This window comes from Scyliorhinus torazame, chromosome 28, assembly GCF_047496885.1.
Source record: "Scyliorhinus torazame isolate Kashiwa2021f chromosome 28, sScyTor2.1, whole genome shotgun sequence".
NCBI lineage: Eukaryota > Metazoa > Chordata > Chondrichthyes > Carcharhiniformes > Scyliorhinidae > Scyliorhinus > Scyliorhinus torazame.
In genome coordinates, this window is record NC_092734.1 from 31,678,577 (window position 1) to 31,699,819 (window position 21,243).

General features: G+C 44.4%; 1 protein-coding gene across 2 annotated transcripts; it reads left to right on the forward strand.

Moving 5' to 3' along the window:
• The first annotated feature begins 1,200 nt into the window (after positions 1-1,200).
• On the forward strand, positions 1,201-19,347 carry ncoa4 (nuclear receptor coactivator 4). 2 transcript variants are annotated; one of them, XM_072491813.1, is made up of 12 exons: positions 1,201-1,327; positions 4,711-4,868; positions 5,029-5,169; positions 6,093-6,181; positions 7,118-7,226; positions 8,289-8,366; positions 9,370-9,483; positions 11,444-12,631; positions 14,413-14,493; positions 15,394-15,480; positions 15,947-16,033; positions 17,042-19,347. In XM_072491813.1, the coding sequence occupies exons 2-11, from the start codon at positions 4,719-4,721 to the stop codon at positions 15,998-16,000; spliced, it is 2,091 nt and encodes a 696-aa protein (XP_072347914.1). In that variant the 5' UTR covers positions 1,201-1,327; positions 4,711-4,718; the 3' UTR covers positions 16,001-16,033; positions 17,042-19,347. The 2 variants fall into 2 exon arrangements, with proteins under 2 accessions (XP_072347914.1, XP_072347913.1); XM_072491812.1 differs by having other exon boundaries at positions 1,243-1,371.
• The last annotated feature ends 1,896 nt before the right edge of the window (positions 19,348-21,243 follow it).

Here is a 21,243-nt window from a genome sequence, read left to right on the forward strand (position 1 = left end):
CGCTTTCCCCAGGCAGCGGGGGGTGTAGATGGAGTCAATGGATGGGAGGCAGGTTTGTGTGATGGACTGGGCGGTGTTCACGACTCTGCATTACTTTCTGAAATTGTTAATGGCTAATAGTAATCACGCCCATTCCGTTCATTCCATATTTGATTTACAGGTAACAGGTAACAAAGTCATTGGCTTGGCATCACTGACAATGCGACATTGTATTTAATTGCCAGCCTAGATCAAGGGGTCAAGTCCTGGGGGTGGGGGAAAATCGGAACCTTCTGACTCAGGAAAGAATGCCATCTACTCAGCAAATTATTCATTTGATTTTTTTTTGGAGAGAAACAAAATTGGATGGCTGTTTTACCAGATTATGCTGGTAAAGGTGATGTAGGAGATGGGAATTTAATCAAGTAGTTTTTTGGCTAATGGCTGGGTTTAAATCATGCATGCTTCAAAATGGAGTTACGGAGTTTGACAGGTTTTTCATACTTTGGGAAATTTGTCAGCTTTGGCCTTAATGCTGTCCCACTTGAGTTGTGCCCTTGCCTCACTCTCCCCCGCCCCCGCCTGGAATATCCCTATTTGGGGATACCCCCACCTGGGTAATGAATGCTGGAGCAAATGGCTGTTCCTTGCTGGCAGACCCCCTAGTTGGGTAATCAGAATCCCTGCAGTGCAGAAGGAGGCCATTCGGCCCATCGACCATCTGAAAGCGCACCCTACCTAGTCCCATCCCCACCCTAAACCCGTAATCCAATAACCCCACCTCACCTTTGGACACTAAGGGGCAATTTAGCGTGGCCAATCCACCTAACCTGCACATCTTTGGACTGTGGGAGGAAACCGGAGCACCCGGAGGAAACCCACGCAGACACGGGGCGAACATGCAAACTCCGGACAGTCACCCAAGGTCGGAATTGAACCCGGGTCCCTGGCGTTGTGAGGCAGCAGTGCTAACCACTGTGCTTCATGAATCTGTGCTTGCAGCAATTGCCTGTTGCATCCCCCCCCCCCCCCCCCAGCAGGGTAATGAATGCCTGCAGCAGTTGCCTGTTGCAAAGCCCCCTGGCAGAGCCCTAGCTGGGTAATGAATGCCTGCAGCTGTTACCTGTCTCAAACCCCCTCCCTCCCAGACGGCCCCCCTCCAGGTGTACGTGCGGCCGGACAAGGTGCTCGTGGCGGACTGTTGACGTAACGTCAGTTCCGGTGCGCGGGAGACGTCAGCGCGCAGGATGGTGGAGGCGGTGACGTGGCCGGGGGCTATATAAAGGAGCGAGGCGGAGAGCGGCGGGGCAGTCGGAGGAAGCCGGAGTGGTGTTGTGGCGAGGAGGAGGTGGGTAGGAAAAGGGGGAAAATAACCAACATCCGCCACAAGAGGTACAATTCTCGGCGTGTGAGTGGGGGCGCGCTTAGTGACTGCGGCGGTTGTCCGATCGAGTGTGTGAGGGGAGGCGCCGACGCGCAGGGGATGATGATGGCGGCGGCCCGGCCGCCATTGCTGCGCACAGGCCTGAGGAGGCACCTTGGGGAGGGTGGATTCGGTACAAAATGGCAGCGGGGGCGGTGTGGATTCACCCCGGGGGGGGGGTGGTGTGAGAGCGCCACTGCCCAGATGTTTGCTTTGGTGACCCGCTGGCATCCCCCGCTCACTGGACGAGCCCCCTCCCCCTTTATCGAATTAACGATGACGGGGCCCAGCCAGCCCATCCTGAGAAAGTGGCTGCCAGATTCTCCAATTAAAATGAATTGTACAGTACCAAATTCTCTCTCTCTCTCTCTCTCTCTAACACGGCCGATCCACCTACCCAGCACATCCTTTTGTGTCATGGGGGTGAGAGCCATGGCTAGGATGGGTGTAGAGGGACACGGCGGCAAGGAAGTGCTGAGGGTTTCGGCCAAGGTTGGCATCATGACTGGTACAGGTTTGGAGGGCCGAATGGCCTGTATTGTTTGTTCAGACACTGGGAGAATGTGCAAACTTCACACGGGCGATGACCCGGGGCTGGCATTGAACCACCGGGCTGCCCCTTCCTGATTGAGGGGCAATTTGCCTAGTGGAGGCTAGCAGGGGTTGAAGTGCCTTATTGGCTTCTTTAGTTGCGCTCTCCTTTAATGTCTTTAGGTTTCTGTTGATCTTTTGTTACATTTCCCTAACCGGAGTGATCCTTTTTGCTTTGTCCCTCTGTTTTCCTTTTTACTTTGGTTGACCTCCAAAGAGTGGCCAATCCACCCCCCCTCCAACAGCTGGTTTACACATTCTATGGAAAAGACCTTTAGTTTCAGTACTATGATGTTTGTCTTCATACTGCTAACCTGTGGATGATCATATCACAAAAGGACCAGTTGGGTGAATTGTAGACATTAGGCCACATTGCACTGTTAACCAGTCAATCTGTGTTGTGTGCTTACCCCTCTAATAGGAGTAGCTTTTATGCTTCAAGTTTTATTCGCTGTGAACCCTAGAGAGGTTTTAATCTTGAATACACAATTGTAATTCCTCTCAATATATTAATCTTTAGAGTCGAAACTTAAACCAACATATAGATTTTTAAAAAGAATATACCTGTATCTAAACCTATTAATTTATCCTCCACTTATACAGGACTTTATGCATTAAGATTTAAAACTTGAAATTTGTATACCCTGTTTAAATACTGTTCACATAATAAGGAAGACTTTGCTTACAGTAAGTCATCTACCATTTTGAGATGAACTGGCTAAACCAGGAAATGCTTGAATTCATTTTATTTTACTTGCTGGAGCAATAGTGCTCACCTCGCATTAACCTTGTAATTTACATGTTTAACTTTAGCCTCATTCTAAACGAGGAAGACTTTACCTACAGTGATCTGATTATTTAAGTTTATGTGGCTGTTTTTTATGTACTTCATTCCAGACATACACATGGGCAAAATTTAAGGTATTTGTTTGGAATGGTAAATCACAGCTTTTCCTGCGGACACAATTTCTGACTTTCCATTATTTAGAAAAACACGTCACATAAAATGACACTGCTAAATGGCTGTGAAAAACCTGCTTCGGTGCTTTAGCTCTTGTCTTTCAGAATAATAGCCACATCATCTTCCCAGTGTAAATTCAGCTGTTTATTAAATGTCTGGTACTGTGGCCCACTTTTTCCCTTCCTGCAGCTGTAAGTCCACCTCCATCTCAATGACTGCCCTAAGATTTGAGTTCCATTTCTCGGGGAAATGCTCCAATTGTTTTTGCGTGAGATCTAAATTGGTGTTCGCCTCAAAAGAAAAGGAATACCAAAATAAAAATTGTAAAGCTACCTGTTGCCAGGGCAGTAGCTATGTGGAGAGGCTGAATAGGCTCTGACTGTTTTCATCAGAAAGACTGAGGTTGAGGAATGACCTGAGGTCTACAGGATTATGAGGGGCATGGATAGTGGATGAGCAGGCACTCTTTCCCATTGTGGAGGGGTCAGTCACCAGAGTGCATAGGTTTCAGGTCTGCGGGGCAAAGTTTAGAGGAGATGTACACGGCAGGGCAGAGGGTGGCGAGTGCCTGGAACATGTTGCCAGGGGAGGTTGTGGAAGCAGATACATTAATGACACTTAAAAGGCATCTTGACAAAAACTGGGATAAGATGGGTATAGAGGGACAAGGAAGTGCTGAGGGTTTTGGCAAAGGTTGGTATCATGACCGGTACAGGGGGGGGGGGGGGAAGAGAAATTGACCAAAGAAGCAAAATTCTTTTAACTGCCATTTTTCGTTCCTCTGCTAAACTGATCATTGTTTGCATAATATCCGTTTTAAAATGATTGATCTTGCAAACATCAAGCTCAACTGCTCATTTTCCTGAAAACAATGAAGGATTTGCAATAAGTGAAGCTAAAATAGTTGGAACATTCCTGGGTGGCACGGTAGCACAGTGGTTAGCACTGTCACATCACAGTTCCAGGGTCTCTGGTTTGATTCCTGGCTTGTGTCACTGTTTGTGCAGAGTCTGCACATCCTCCCCGTGTGTGCGTGGTTTTCCTCCGGGTGCTCCGGTTTCCTCCCACAGTCCAAAGATGTGCAGGTTAGGTGATTGGCCATGCTAAATTGTCCTTCATGTCCAAAAGGGTTGGGGGGGGTGGGGGGGTTGCTGGATTACGAGTAAGGGGCTCTTTACAAGTGCCGGTGCAGACTCGATGAGCCGAAAGGCCTCTTGCACTGTAAAATTCTATGTCTGTGTTTTATTCATGGAATCATAAAGTTTACCCCGCAGAGGCCACTTGACCCATCGTGTCTGCATCGGCCGGAAAATGAGCCATCAAAAACCTGGAATTCAAGTTTTGGAGGAAAATTTTAACCATACTTGATTGCCAGTATGTTTTGCTTAAATATATAGTTTGTTTCTATTCTACTTTCCTTCCTTCCCCAGCCCCAACTTCAGTTCTCCCTCCTCTGCAAATACACAACCTCTGAGTCAACATGCGCAACGCCACAGGAGTTCTGCTATAGTTTAAAAATAAAATCTCCTGGCATAGGTGGTGGAAGAGCCATGTGCTTTTTGCTCTGATATGCTGGTGAGAGGTCAGGTTGCTAAATGGACTAATGTAAAATTGGTCAGAGTTTGAATGGTCAGTATTTGGTGTTCTTTACATTGAGCTGCTTTTTAAATTGTTGGCATTTATTGGGCTTTTGCGATTATTGCTAATCTTGCATTGACAGTCCATGGTTGTGCTTATCTTAAAACTTTTTCAACAGAGACCAAGATGAATCCAACACACACCCAGGGTGGGGGAAGTGCAAACTGCCAACCAAAGGATTTGATAACTAATTGTACGCAGGCCAAACGAGAGTTGGAGACCGCCATTAGCAGCATCATGAAAGCCGAACAGGAGATCAAAGCAAATAGTAAAGAGGTGAGCTTTGCTTGGACCATATTGCGTGTCTGGTGAAAACACTCGGGCCGATTTGCAGTACAACTAAGATTGTTAATACTGCGGCCTGTGGATTTTATTCGCTGCATAAAGCTTCCTGCATCAGGAATGCCATTGATTAGTTTCTTTGGTCTTTTTTTAGGTAAAATTTCAAATTCACAGCTGCATCAGCCGTCACTTGGAGTGCCTGCGGAGTAGGGAGGTTTACCTCTTGGAGCAGATCGACCTTGTGCAACAGCTGAAGGAAGAAGCCCTGCAGCAGCAGATTCAGCAACTCTACTGGGTAAGGGAATGGTTGTAGAGTAACAATTCTAGAGGTTGGTCTTAAAATAGAAGAGCAACATGTTAAGATCTTTGGCTGTGCGTTTCATTTATAAAAAAAAAAAAAAAAAAACTGCAACATTTGTTTGTGGTGAGATTTTTGTGAATAGGTTTTGGAAGATCCCTGCTTGCAAGTGCACCTTCCCAATGTATAAAATAATGCCTTTTGAGCTAATGTAACTCTGGACTTAAACAACCAGCATTTTGGCTTCATTGCCTATTCTATTTGCCCAGCATTGTCTGCTGTCAACCTACCTCTGATGCTAAAATTCTTCATATTTGCTTTCATAGATGTCCAGACTTGATTTTTTATTATCATCCCTTATGCCACTGCCGCCCAAAACTGCTGTGCATTTCCTGTCCTGTAGTAGGTCCTATTTTCTCATCATCCTTGACCTACACCAAGTCCCAATTCCTCACCCTCAAATGCGTAACTTTGAGGGCAGCAAGGTGGTGCAGGGATTAGCACTGCTGCCTCATGGCGCTGAGGACCCGGGTTCTATCCTGGCCCCGGGTCACTGCCTGTGTGGAGTTTGCACAATCTTCCTGTGTTTGCGTGGGTCTTACCCCCCACAACCCAAAAAGATGTGCAGGGTAGGCTAAATTGCCCCTTAATTGGATACTTTACATTTTTTTTTAAAAGTGCATAACTTTGGATCCTTATTCTCATTTTCAGATCCTCCCATGGTCTAATATCTGCAAACACTTGGCAACTAAATAGGTTTTTCAGTCTTTGACTGTGCAGCACCTTTTTTTTGATATTGTTGTATGTAGGATGTGCTCGTGCAGAATGGCTGCCATTTTTGGCCACTAGGATAATTGAATTGTACAAAAATTGAGGCGTGCCCTGATAAAAGTATTAATGCAATTTTTATTTTCCCTCAGCTGCTCAGTCAGTTCAACTGCCTTATTCATCAATTGGAACATCCCCAGAGTAATCTTCCAACTGACCAGATCATCACTTGTCTGGAGAGGTGAGAGTTGCCACACAAGATTGAGTGCGGCTTTGTGGATAAAGGGTACTCTATCTGTAATATACGGCTCTTGGGTTGTAATTAGTAGACCCGCTTTGTTCCGTGCATAGCTGTGTGGGAATGTCTGCTTCAGCATTAAATAATGCCCCACCCCTATTAAAGATACTTGGAGTTATGATTGGGATTCTGATAGAAAGAAAGAAGAGCAGTGTTACCAAAATCGCGTTATAGGGAAATTGGGATAGCTGCCAGTATCCCAACCTGTAATGATCCTCATGTAAACAAAAGCCTTTCCCATTGAAGAGAGCACAAAATGGCCACTTGCTAGTACAGAACTTGAGTATTGCTGCAAAAAGACATGCTGTCGAAGTTTTTGGTCTTACACTCATCAGGCCAGGTTCTGAGATTTGGTATATTTGCAACTTTGTCCTGAGGGAAAGACGATAAACCTCCAGCAACATCTCCCTCGCCCTCTCTCATTCTTTCCCTTAGTTGGTAACGACTCTGCTATTGCCAGTTAGACTGCCTCAAGATCTAGTATCTTGGGTTGTCCTATACCATCTCCTTTTGCCTTGCACCATCACCTTTTTGCAAATCATTTTAATCTCTTGCCTCTTGCCATCTTTTTTTCCTGGTGTCACATACTTTTTTTCCCCCCTACCTTTGTATGTACTTGCTTAACACCAGCTACATCTTTACTGTTTCTAGTTCTGATGAAGGGTCGACTTGAAAAGTTAACTCGTGTTTCTCCTCCGCTGCCTGACTTGAGTATTTCCAGCATTTTCTATACTTGTTTTAGATTTCCAGCATCCACAGTGGGTTTTTCTTTCATATAGAATAGCTGCCTTGTCAAATGATGTTTACACCGCTTTCCCCAACACTTAAAATAGGAAAGCAACACCACTTATTATTGATTAAGCACATGTCCCATTCCAGATTGAAGAGCCTGACTCTGAAACCAGAAGAATCGCCGTCCCTGAACTTCGAGGCCGATGTCCCAACACTCCGCCAAGCCATTACAAGCTTTGGGACCATCAATTCGCCGGTAAGAATCTTCGCTAATCTTTTAGTTCAACGGGGGTTTATCTTTCATAAGAATTTGTGGCAATTGAAGTTGTTTAATCAGCGGAAGGCTTATATTGCATTGAGAAAATGCATTTTTTTTTTTTAATATGCTGAATGAGTAAGATATTTAATTTAGAACATGGTAATTCTCTGCATTGACCAGTTTCCCTTGTGGCCTTTTTATGAAGGTTGATTCACTATTGATAGCTGGTGTAACTGTCCAGGTGGGGCCTTAGATTTAATCTAACAATCTTGAGTAATCAATGGTTTAACTTTGCAGCTTCAGATCGTGCAGTTCTGTTCTGATATTCCTTCAAAGACTCTGCTCTCCATTGCTCTTATTGTTTCAATAAGTGATTATTCCTAACTGTGCTCCTTCAGTAAAGCAGCTAACTGAATGGGTTCTTCGATGTTCCAGGAAAGCTTGTTTAGCAGAGTCACCATTTCCCTTATTGCCTAGGGAGGTGCGGGGTTTGGGGCGGCATGGTGCTTAGCACTGCTGCATCACAGCGCCAGGGACCTGGGTTCAATTCCGGCCTTTGGTGACTGTCTGTGTGGAGTTTGCACTTTCCCAGTGTTTGCGTGGGTCTTCTCCAGGTGCTCTGGTTTCCTCCCAGTCCAAAGATTGGCCATGCTAAATTGTCCCTTACTGTCCAAAAGGCTGATGGGATTACTGGGGAGCAGGCCTAGGTAGGGTGCTCTTTCGGTGAGTAGATTCAGACTCGATGGACCGAATGGCCTCCTTCTGCACTGTAGAGTGTAGGGATTCTATGATTGATTGGGTGGGGGGGGGGTTGGAAATTGCATCAGATTCTAAATCTAATTAGAAATAACTGCTTCTCCCCTGGAAAAGTCGTCCTCTTGTTTCTGGGCTAAATTTGAGCTCCTGCTTTTTTAAATAAAGGGACAAGATGACTAATGTAGTAAACTGAGACTACAGATGAGTTTCACAGTGTGATTATGTCGTTTGGTAAATGCTTAGGACTCTTTGTGTATGTTGACTGCATGTCTACAGGAATAAAGTTATTTCTGGTTTGTGTAGGTTTTGGAGACCGAGTACAAGAGCCCTTGCACTATGGCAGCTAATTTGGATTATTGCTTGGTACCACTGCTGACAAAGGTGAGACTTTTAAAACGTCCCTTGCAGTTCAAAATGTCTGGTTTTGTTCAACCTGATGTACTGTTATTCACCACTCCCTGGAATATGCGTACAAGCTAGTAATGGTGCCAATTGTTGCATGAAGACCACACACAGCATTGAGAGAAATAATATGAATTGTAGAGAAGTTCCAGCAGGATATGAGTATAAAATCAAGCAATGCTGGTTTGTGGTTTCAACAATTGAAAGGACGTTTCAATCTTCCTGCAATCTGTAGCTCCCAAAGGGCCACACTTTAAGCTTTCATTACCTGTCCTGTTGCTGGATGTGTGGAAGGTTCAATGTGCCAGTTTAAATCCAGGTCTAGCAGATTTTTTTGAAGTTTCAGCTGCTTTATAATAGTTCATAGCAAGCATGTTCATTATCTGAACTATGAATTTATTTGCTTGCTTTCATGTCAAAAGCCCCTTTCTTTTTTTAGTTGTGATTTTGATCTTTGAAATACCAAAGTGTCAGCTCTTTGAAGCTCATTGGCCTTAATGATGTGTACAGTATTACTGCTTTGTATTTCAGCTGATGTTGCACAAAGCAGAATGTGTGAGCGCTTTCACAATTGAATTATGGCGTTGTACATTCAAGCATGCATGGAAGATTTGTGGCATTATAGAACTATGCAGCAGTAATATTCCGCTTTAACCGTAGGACTATAATGAGTTCTTGGGCACATTTGAGTATATTGTGGGGCTTGTTTCATAATGGGTAGGTATATTGTACATTTCAATCACTTGGTTGTGGGTCTCTGCTTGAGAGAAGTAGTGAGCTTCTATTCTGCTCGTGGTAAATGACCAGAGATCTTGATGTCCCGTCCACTGTTGTGTTGGGCCTTGAGCTTTTTTTCTCCCTCTGCATTTGTACAGCATGCTGCAGATGTGTCAACCAGGGGCGGTGGGCCATCCACAAACTATGTTGTGCTCTGCTGCCGTCTAACTTTGTATCCTTAATGCAGTAGCATTTATTCTTTCAGAAACCATTCTCTAATGGGAAGGAATGCCCACTTGCTGACTGGCTGCGTAGTCCTCCTCCTGCACGAATGCCAATCGTGAACTTGCAAGAGTGTCTGCTGAAACAGTCCAGCCAGGTGGGTATCGGTAGACTAACTGTAACTGTCAATTATGGGTACGGATGATTATAGTTCCCCATTTAGGGGGAGGTTCCCCACTTGGCATGAGGAGGTGGATTAATGTTCTCCCATTACTAAATAGCTCGCTACTACTGCTTATCACCTGTCAGTCATTGCTAGGAAAAAGTTGAGATGATAAATTAAGAGCTTTGTGTAGTATTGAAATGAGTTTGCCTCCCCCTCCTGTCGCAGATAAAGATTGATTTAGCGGTATGTGCAGGCAGCATCCTGAACCTTGTATGATGTGACATTTGTCAAACTGTTTGTATTAAGAGGTCTGTGAAGGGTGGTATTTGCATGCTTTCCTTTTTTCCCTCAAATTCTACATAATCCACACTCTCGAGCAATTGTGTTACAGATGGCTCATTTCTTACTTCAAGGTTGTGTGAAAGACTCCATTTGCATTTCTGTCCTAGAGTGTACATTTTCAGTGGGGGGGGGGGGGGGGGGGCAATGCAGAGCTGTTTCACAGCATCAGTGAAAATGTAATGTGTAGCTCTTGATCAATTGCCCAAAATTTTTTAAAGTTAAAGTACCCAATTAAGGGGCAATTTAACGTGGCCAACTTGCCTGCCCTGCACATCTTTGGATTGTGGAGATGTGACTCACACAAACACTGGAGGATGTGCAAGCTCCACATGGACAGTGACCCAGGGCCGGGATCGAACCTGGGTCCTTGGTGGCATGAGGCTGCAGTGCTAACCACTGTCACCAATTACCCAAAGGTTTGCTGAAGGCCAAATTTGATTGGATGTGCTTAATGACTGCAGTTCAGTGCTTCTCCCACTCTCCCACATTAAGACTATAAAGTTAAGAGGGTGAAAGAATGTTTGAAGGCACAAGGAAGTTTTTATATTGCTTCAAATCCAGGGGTTAACCTAAAAAGCTGACTCGTTTGAGATCAGATGTAACTAGTGATTAAAGTAGAAGTGCTGAGAACCATCAGTTAATGTCCTTCGTGCATGTACTGTTGAGGCTAGAGCTGCAGATGTTAAAGTACATTATTATGCAACTGTTTTTGCTTACTCGAGGTTTTAATTAAGTGCTGATAAGTGATACAGTTTTGAACTCTTGATCCATCTAATCATTAATTAGTGGCAATTTATCAAGCCATTAAATCGTTATAAACTAATTACAAAATGTGTATTTAAACACTGCTGGGATAAAAACTTTGGGTCTGACGGCATCTGTGGAGAGGAACAGAGTTAACATTGGAGTCTGTATGACTTCAGAGTTGAAGAGCGGTAGAAATGTGATGGATTATGTAGTTGGAGAGGTGGAGCAAAATAGACGGTCAGAGAGCGGTTGGATATCGGGGCAGAAGAGATTTGATGAAGATGTCATGGACACACAACAAAGGGTGTTAATGGTAGTGTTAAAAACTAAATACAGTGCTGATAAATGGCATAAAACCATGATTAAGCTACTGTTGATTCTACAATTGGGCGACAATATTTCACTCTCTGATAAATTGGGGGTTTGGGAGGTGGGTCTATGTAACTGAGTATTAATACTCATCCTCTGTTGAATGTTCTGGGAGGTGAATTGTCCCTGATTTTACTGCAGAATGGCTACTGTAACACCAGAATAACTGCATGTTATTAGCTAGTTATGCAGGTTTCTATTGATCCATGTTGTGCCTCTTCCTTGAAGCTGAGTAGATGTTCATATAGACCTGTAATGAGCTCTGCCTAACTGGGGCTATAAGCCTGTTTAAGGAGGCAACCCCTGGGATACATCGGAAATGGGTCATGGGTAATATAACGGTAGTGAGTTCTATGCTTGCTTCATGTGCATGGTTCTCTGGAGTAGATTAATGTTGGGATTCAGTGCTGAGGTCTGGATGGTATTCTGCAATGGAGATAACAAACTAACCGGAGATAACTGAAACTAACCGCAATATTGAATTTTTCCACAGGGATCACCACCAACTGCCAGTGCAAAGGATTTGGATCCCTACAAATTGTCGGCCTGGGGGCATCAACAGGGCCTTGAGAACTGGCTGCTTCCCAACAAGCGAAGTAATTACCCAGCTGAGAACACTGCTGTTCAACAATACACCCAAACCATCACTAGCTGTAACCTGAACCCAAAAGAGCCAGACTACTACAGAATGCAGGCCTGGGGTCATCGACAGGGCCTTGAGCACTGGCTGCTTACCAGCAAACCGGATGTTGACGTAACTGAGAAGGCCGCTTTACAGCAAAGCCCTAGAGCCACTAAGGAGGATCCAACTGACCTGAATTACTACAAATTGCAAGCCTGGGGTCAGCGTCAGGGTCTTGAGCACTGGCTGCTTTCCGAGAAGCAGAAAACCAGTCCCACCAAGGATACTCCTCCACGCCAGCGGAGTGAGTCATCTGATAGTTCTTCCACCTTTGAGCTAATAGATGAATTTGACATGGAGGTAGTGGACCAAGAAGTGGGTGAAGTTAGCCCATCTGGAAAAATCAGCTTCACTGATGTGAAGAACACCCTTTCTGAAAAATCAAGTGGTGGTGACGTCAATGAAGACAAATGGAAATCCATAACTCAACCTTTCAAAGAGAAGTATAGCACCAGTGAGTGGCTTTTGAAGCCAAGCAAGTCTGAATCCTGTAGTAGTTGCCGTGGCGTGCAGACAAAAGCCATAGAGATCGAAAACCTTGGCAAGCTGAAGTGCCTGAACGAGCACCATAGTGCCAAGAAGCCGTTGCCTGCTTCGACAAACAGCTCCCGCTGCCTTCCACCGCCATTGCCAATCCGGGTGGCGGACGTGTGTAAAGCCAACGAGCAGTGCAGCAGCTTCTCGGAGTGCGTGTGCGGCCGGAGTTGTGAAAAGGAGGCAGTCAACGAGTGGCTACTCAAGCATGCAGGGAGAGACAAGAATGGTGTGCAGACAGGCCAGCCCAGCAAACGCAGTGCGGAGCAGCAGAAATCCGATTTAGACCAGTACCTACATCCCCGATCAAAGCTCATAAAAGAGGCAGAATTCTCCCTCGACAATCCTGTAAAGTCGCATGAATGCCTGAAGTTAAAAATTGCAGTCGACACCACACCTGAGGGCAACGAGAAAGGAGCAGAGCACGAAATTGAGAATAAAATTTTGTTGCGCAAGAAAGCACATGTAAGAATCTGCACCTCTTCCCCCCCCAAAACTGTACTTTTAATTCTGTTGCTTGGCATATTAAGGTGCATTTTGGCATGGTGGTTAGCACTGCTGCCTACAGCACTGAGGACACCGGTTTGATCCCAGCCCCGGGTCACGGTCTGTATGGAGTTTGCACATTCTCCCCGTGCCTGCGTGGGTTTCACCCCCACAACCCAAAGATATGCAGGGTAGGTGGATTGGCTACGCTAAATTGTCCCTTAATTGGGAAAAAAAATAATCGGGTACTCTAAATCTTAAAAAAACAAGGTGCATTGGTTCATATTTTTGTCATTGATTAATGTCAAATAATGAACAAACTCCATTCCCCCAATTTCTCAGAAGGAATATTTGCTTCGCTTCCCAGGGTGCAGATGTTTCTTTCACCCGTTGAGCATTCCCAACTGGAGAGAGACAAATTTCAAAACACTTGTGGCTATAAACATCCTTGCTGGGGAGTTAAAGGGGCACAAATACTTATTTTTGTTTTTGGTCAGGCCCTACTACACTCTGCTTTCTAAGCCACTGAAATAATGTGTCTGAGACAATTCCCAGCAGTGATTCACTGGTTTACAGTTTTACCCCTGTTTTGTGTGTTATCTATGCACTGTTAATATACAGCTTAATCTTTCATTTGTGAGCAGTAGGAAGGCTTTATAGCTCATTAGCCATGTGGAGATTGCTTCAAAATCATTTAAATTGGTAAAAGTCCCTTTAGTAACGAGTCCAAAGGTTTTATTAGGTCAGCGATTTAGAAAGTAGTGCTTTCACCTGGTTCTAAGCAAACAACCAGATATTCAAGGTCATGCTCTTCAGATTTAACCCCTCTCCTTTCCAGTTGCTTAATGTTAACCTTTTCCAAAAGCCATGGTTACAAATTATTCTGTTCTTGCCCATTTGTTATTGGATAGAATTTACCTCCGACTTTGATCTACATTTAACCCATGAAATCTATTACTGCACAGAAGTTTTGAGCATCTGGTTAATCACTTTACATCCCACTCGCACAACATTTTGAGGATGTGCATTTAAATATTGACGTTCTCAAGACACATTATGCACATCCCAAAAAGAGCATTCCGCGAACCCCAGATGGTTGTTAGCAGATGGCATTGATCGTAGAGTAGGTTTTGTTTTTAAAAGAGCTATTTGTGTACGTCTGTTTGTTTTTCTCTGGGAGGCTTAGAATAGTTTAAGAGTTTTCTCTTGAACACATTCACTGTGCCAAAGAATAGGACCTAGGGCAACGGTCACATGGAGAGTTGAATCGGATATGCTGAAGGGGCTTGCAGGTCGCCATGGCGTGTATGCATTTTTGTTAACTTATCCAATACAAGGTTAACTCAACTGTTCACTTGGATTCCTTGAATCTAGTATTGGGAGCCTTGAAAATTGAATGTGGCGATGGAAGCTTACTCTGACTTTGAGCCCTGGGTTTTCTGGCACGTATCAGTTAATTGCTCAGTAATTGAGAGTTGGTCTTGGCTATGACTGACTCATTTCCCAGCTCTTAAAATACAGAAGACATCTATTTAGGTGTCGCCAATTGTTGTGCCTTTGTTTTGCAGCAGCAGATGTTTTCACAATTCCACATGGTCGCTTATGGGCAAAAACCTTTATTGTAGAGCATTGCCGATTTCTCTGAACTCCGCTGAGGCTAGTGCAGTGCAGTCTTAGTGACAAAGTGGGAATTACTTACAAATTTCAACATCTGCAATCTTTGTTTCCCAAAGCATTTAAGTGTCTGTGTTTGTGCTTAGGAATTGAGTGGTATACCCGAAGTGTCCAGTCTGTTCTCTAACCTGAACCTCGCGGTTGATCGAGAGCAGCTTCCTGCAAAGGTCAGTATCTGTGCAGTGTGGCTTTGCCAGTATAAACAGGCTATCTGACTGTACTGTATGGGTAAGATGTTTGCTGTGCAGCTAATCTGTCACTGAAAGCCTTTTCCAACATGTTTGGTTCCAAATCTGCCTTGTCCACAAATCTACTCGCAGCAGGGATCACTGGCATTTTTATTAATTTATGCAGTGGTATAGATGCATTAGATTTGAGTGGGATGGCTTCATTGACATTCACATGACCAAACATTTACTGAGGGCAGTGGAAAAAGTACATGAGAATATTATTGTTTGGATTTGATACCAGCCTGGACTGGGCTGATTCTGTGTCATGCCAATTCCACAACCTCCCACCCATCTCTGTTTTGACTGTAAATTATTTTACTTGGAGAGTCAAAAGATTAGACTAATCGGGGAGATCAGTTTGTTACATTTTCAAGTGAAAGCAAGGTTGATATGGGATGGAGCTGTACTGAGTAGGGAAGAAGCAGGTTGATTCCGGTGGGAGTTCAACTGGTGGACCACCAGAAATTGATCTTGACGGAGGGAGGTCAAAGGTTGTTGAGCTGTTCCCCACTCCTGATTTTTTTTTTGTGTCGTGTTAAGATTGGCTGTGATGCTGTGCAGCACAGTGGTTAGCACTGCTGCCTCACTGCACTGAGCACCCGGGTTCGATCTTGGCCCCGGATCACTGTCCGTGTGGAGTTTGCACATTCCCGGTGTCTACGTGGATCTCACCCCCACAACCCAAAGATGTGCAGGGTAGGTGGATTGGGCACGCTAAATTGTCCCTTAACTGGGGGAGTGGGGGGAGAATTGGGCACTTGATGCATAAATATTTGCAGCACTTTTGGACTGCTGTCAAATCACTGATCCATTAATTATTTCCTTTTCCCACTGTAGGAGCAATCCGTATCGTTTGGCAATCTGTTTGCTCACTTTAAGGAGCCCTTTGACCCAGAGAAGTGGCTGTACAAAGGACCTCGTCGGGTCAGTGTTGTAATTTAAACCGACTTGGGGAGGGTGAAATGGGGTGACGTGCACATGAAAGCATTTCCCACGCATACAGGATTATCGACATCACACAGGTGTCCGTATTCTGCTGCTTTGTCTGAGGTGGAAATGGAAACTGATCTGTCCAGGCACAGCGGAGGAGTTTGTGCAGTGACCACGTGTAACCTCTATGTGAAGAGCATGATTCAGTATAGCCAAAATTAAGACATATTGGGGAAATTTCTGGCATGTTGAGGAAATATCCCAACTGAGCCATTTAAACATTTGGGTTTAAGATTTTTGATGGTCAAGGGTATGTAGAGCCTGGCTGGATAAATGTGAGTATGGAACAGCCATGATCGACATGAACTGTGGGAAGGCTTGAGGGCTGCCTGACATAGCTGTGTCTCTGGTAACCCGTCTGACTTAATCCTGCCCCAATAACCTGTGTCTTTTCATGTAGATTGAACAAGGTCCACGAGGAGCCTATATCCCAAAGATCAGTGGAGTCTGTTGATCAGAAGCGATTGGGCAAGAACCCTCAAATTAGGTTAGTAACACGGACACTATTTCTCTATAATAAAAGTTGGTGAAGCAGAAGGTTTTGGCCATTTGCAGCGTTGCAATGGGAGTCTTGTGCATTAGTATTCCTGGTATTAGAGCAAAAGATAGGAATTGGAACCGTGACCATTTATACCTTTTTTTGTTGTACTTTATATTTTTGTGGCAAAATGCACCTGTGTTGCGACACAGACACCGTATTGTGACTGAGACCAGTAACCTCCCCTACTGTGAGGTTGCTTTCACGCAGTTGAGGGATGGAGGGAGACTATGGTGTTATTCGCTCATGCTTCCTATTTGTCCATATCTGAAGGGGGAAGGTGAAGAATTTGAATGACTGAACACCTGGGGGAGGGCTTGCATGTTACTTAAATATCTTTGTACAAAATATCTTTCTTTTCAGCTGAAGTAAGAAATCGTCAAATTCTCCATCTTCCTTTTAAATATTTTCACTTAGTTGTTTGTGTTCCATATCGTTTGCAGGTCATATCCTGCATCGGATTTATCGATTTTAATCTGATTTGCAGAATCTTTCTTTGTACATGCCTATCTCAATTTCTGTCTTGTGGTTCTGTAATCTGCTGAGCACCAGATCTTGTGTTTGCCTAGAAGAATTATCTGGCATTCCAGAGTTTATTGACAGTCCCCAAATTTGCTTGACTTGGTTCCATTGCTGAACAATGGCGCCTGCCATTTTCTAAACCGGTGTAGGGTCTAATATTCATGCAAACACATTGTGCTTGGGCAAACGTTGTACACAGCAGTCTCTGGTTGCAACTGTCTTGCCTCAACCTGCTTTTAATATCAGTTACTGTAAAATTGCCACTTAGTTCTGAACAAATGTCCCATTGTGGAGCTGTTGACGCATTGTGAAGGTAACTACATTGGGGTTGAGATCAGTTCTTGTGAAGGGAAGGATACTGGACCCTCACCCTGGAAATAGAAGAGAATCTTGCATCTGATGAATGATGTTCAACATTTTTTTTTCTCTTTGCAGCTTTGAACCACCAGCGCTGACTATGAATTGGCTGACTTGCCTTTATCCTGGAACTGCATTAAACACACACTCATCCCCTCTGCGATTCTGTTGAATCAATTTCTTGCTTCTGCCTTGAAGACTACGGTGTTCAAATTCTTTTGTGTGTGTGTGAATTGTCCTGTGAAACTGGGTAGGGTCATCACAATAGGGAAATCTATGTAATCAGAACAGCCTTTCCTCCTCCCTCTAAAAACAATCATTTTCATCTTGTGTTATATGTAGCTTATCCCACAGCTAACTCTCTCCAGGGTAGGATGTGTGAAATTGAGTTGGGTTATGTGGTCAAACCTACTGTTAGTTGACTTTTATTCACCGTAATCATAGAATCCCTACAGAACAGAAGGAGGCCATTCGGCCCATTGAGTGTGCAGCGACCCTCCTGAAAGAGCACCCTACCTAGGCCCACTCCCCAACCCTATCCCTGTAAACTCACTTAAATTGCCTCTCAAATGTGCAGTTATCGTGGCCAATCCACCTAACCTGCACGACTCTGGGAGGAAACCGGAGCACCCGGAAGAAACCCACGCAGATGGGGAGAACGTGCAAACTCCAGGCACCCAAGGCCAGAATTGAACAGGGTCCCGGTTGATGTAAGACAGCAGCGCTAGCCACTGTTTTCCCCCCCCCCATGTTAATTACACTGTTAGAACAGGGAGGTCCAAAATGCAAGAGGATGAGACTGGCTCATTAATGAGCTGCTTCTTCGGTGGTATTTGCTGCTATGGAACAGTGTACGTGTCTCCAGTTGCCTCCTGGGGTACTAGGCATATGAATAAACAGTTTGTGGAAGAACATGGGTGTGTACCAGCCTTTGTATTGATGGGCCCAAGTACAAAATACTTGCTGAGGTGGCTCAGCAGAATGCCAACAAAATGTCCCTTGGTGTGCAATATAGCCATGCCTCACCCACGAGAGATAATCCAGTCCAGTGACTGAACCCTGAAAACTGCTGCAATAGAAGCCAGAGCAAATGAGCAACTCTGTTCTAATCTTGGTGTGCTTCTTGTGAAGCTTCCAGTATTCCCGGGTTGGGGAGGGGGTGGAGTTGTTTACCTTCCAATATAACACCACGCACCTTGCCGGTTATCTTCATGCAGTTTGTGTGCCAATGTTGGGTTTTGGAACAGAACATTTTAATTTTGGATTGCTGAAATTCCAGTGCTTCAGGATTTGATTTCCTTACAAACCAAAAATCATTTTTTTTTCTCCCTGAAGGAAGCTACTTACCCATCCAAACCAGTCACCAGCAAATAGTGTGTGTGCAAGAGAAGAATCCAGGGTGGTTAACCAGAGCAGTTTCTTTGGGATGGATTGACAACCCAACTTTATTGTTAACCTTTCAGTTTAATCCTTAACTGAAGCTTTGTTTTAGTCCTATCTTGATAACTATTGACCCTAATGGGATGATCCATTTGAAAGTGCATCAGTTGATCCTTGAGCCAGGGGATGATGTTTTGAGGTCAATTTTGTTTCGATACAGTAATTGGAATGTAACAATTACAGCAAAAACATTTTATCTAGCAATTCCCATAGTATCACATCCTGGGCTTTATTTTGAGTAGAAGAAGCTTGTTATCAGTGATGTGATTCTAAATATGTAATTGACCATGGGAGGAAGAATCTCCATGTTGGAAACCTGCCAGTTTGTGTCAGTCTCTTCCGTCACTTTTGCTGAATGTGGAAGATGATACTGAGCTATAGCTCTCTACATGTTGGGTCATGCTGCAACAGTAGTTAACACCAGCTCAAGTGTGACCTTTTTCATTCTCCTCTTGACCTGAGCTCTTCAGTTCTGGGACTGTCTCGATATCCTGTAGATCCCAAGGACCGCTAAGCCTGGCAGTGACCAAAGATGACGGGAGTCACCGTACTGTTACTTTGTACAGGTTGCAGCAGCTTCTTACCCTCCAGATATTGACCAATATGATTTTTCTTTTGCCAATTTCAATATAGAGGTGAAGACTTCTTTCTTTTACCCTTCCCACATCTGTTCTTCGTTGATCAAATTGTGTTTTGAGGACTTTATGGTGGTGTTACACAAGTCCTTCTGGTGCAACATGAACCTATATAAGCTCTTGGCTCTAATCTGTTTCATTGATGTAGCCACTACTGCTTCTATTTTGTAATCAAAAGTAAATGGAAGCTATCGTGAATTAAAAATCTACCAGGACATTGCTTCCTTTAATTATCCTTTATTTATGGATATTGTTTTTGATGGTGACCTTAAAAACATGTAATCGTCTCAATAAATTGCAGCAAAATTCTCTTCTACTGTTGGTGAATATATTATACAAGCTAATTTTCTACAAAGCAGCTCATTCAAAGTTGCACCTCATCATGACCCGAGTATACGTTGGATGGGATGTTAATGGGAAAAAAAATAAGGGTTAGGGTTAAAATAGTATTTCCATCTCTCAATTTTGATTCCTTTCCCCTAGCAACGACCTAGTCTTGTCTCTCACCTTCCACAATAACCTATTCATACCCCCTCACCTTCAACGATGCATCTGTTTTGGGTGTATAATTTCCCCCCCAAAAAAATGATGGTCATGACATTCACACCAGACGTGCAAATAACTGACTAATTGGGCACGGAGGGCAGTCTTGTGAGTTTTCACCAGAAAGTTAAAAGCTGTAGTTCAGAGCTCTATGCTTTTACCAGCTAAACTTCAAATTCCCAGGTATATTTTAAATCTTTTATCCCTCCAACCTGCTTTGTAACTTCACGGGGCTCTGGGCACAATGAGAGTGACAGCCATTGACATCAAGGCTGCGTTTGACCCTGAGTGTGTCATCAAACAGCCCAAGCAAAACCAGTCAAATGGGGATCTGGGAAACTGCTGGTTGGAATCCTCCTTGGCACAAAGGAAGGTGGTTGCTGTTGGAGGTCAGTCCCCTCAACCCCAAAAATATCACTGCAGGAGTTCCTCAGGCCCAACCATCTCCAGCTGCTTCAACGACCTTCCATTGTAAGGTTTAGAAGTGGGGATGTTCGCTGATGATTGCAAAACATGCAGCACGATTCCTCAGATACTGGAATAGTTCATGTCGAAATGTAGTAAGACCTGGGCAATAGCTAGGTTTAGACTGACAAGTGGGAGTAATGTTTGTACCATCTCCCGATGAGAGAATTCAACCATCACCCTTTGACAGTCAATGGCATTACCATCGCTGAATCCCTATTTGACAGCCTGGGGGTTACTGGTGGTTAGAAGCAGAATTGGACTAGCAGTTTAGATACTGTGGCTACAAGAGCAGGTCAAAGGCTGGGAAGCATGCCGTGAGTAACTCGTTTCCTCAAGCCTGTCCACAGTCTGTGTGATGGAATACTTGGATGAGTGCAGCTCCAACAAAGCAAACACCATCCAGGACAAAGCAGCCCCCTTGATCGGCACCTCATTCACTCCCTCCACCACCAACACACAGCAGCAATGTGTACCATCTACAAGATGAATTGCAGGAACTGACCAAGACTCCTTGGCACCTTCCAAATCTGTGCCTGTTACTGTCTAGGTGGAAAAGGGCAGCAGGTACATGGAATTCCCTAACCATACTGTGGGTGCACATGGCCTGCATTGTCAAGTCAACACACCACCACTATTTCAAAAGCATTTGGGGATGGGCAATAAATGTTGGTTTGCCAACATTGCTTGAACAAATAAAAAGGTGCTTAGAAACACAAAATAAGAGGAGGCTATTTGTCCCTTCAAGTCTACTCTGCCATTCATTATCATCTTGGTTGATCATCCAACTCAATAGCCTGATCTCTCTCTTTCCTCCCCCCCCCGCCCCGTATCCTTTGATCATCTTTTCCCCAAGTTATATATGTAACTGCTTCTTGAAAACATGCTATGTTCTGGCCTTAACTGCTTTCTCTGGTAGTGAATTCCACAGGCCGACCACTCTGGGTTGTAGAGGGTTCCATCTCTGCTACTCCACTACTGGGCCGATATCTGGGGTTTGAGTATCTGTGTGTGTCTCTCTCCAGCTGGCACTGAAACTTCAGAGGCCAGGGGATGCCGCACTGGGACACCTCCACGGGAGAGAGCACTGAATCAAGCCTGCCGTTTATCCCTAACTGGAAGCCTGAGGCTTATATCACACAGATATCCAGACCCCCACCAATGCCCAGGTGATTCTCTCTTGCCGGTGGTACAACA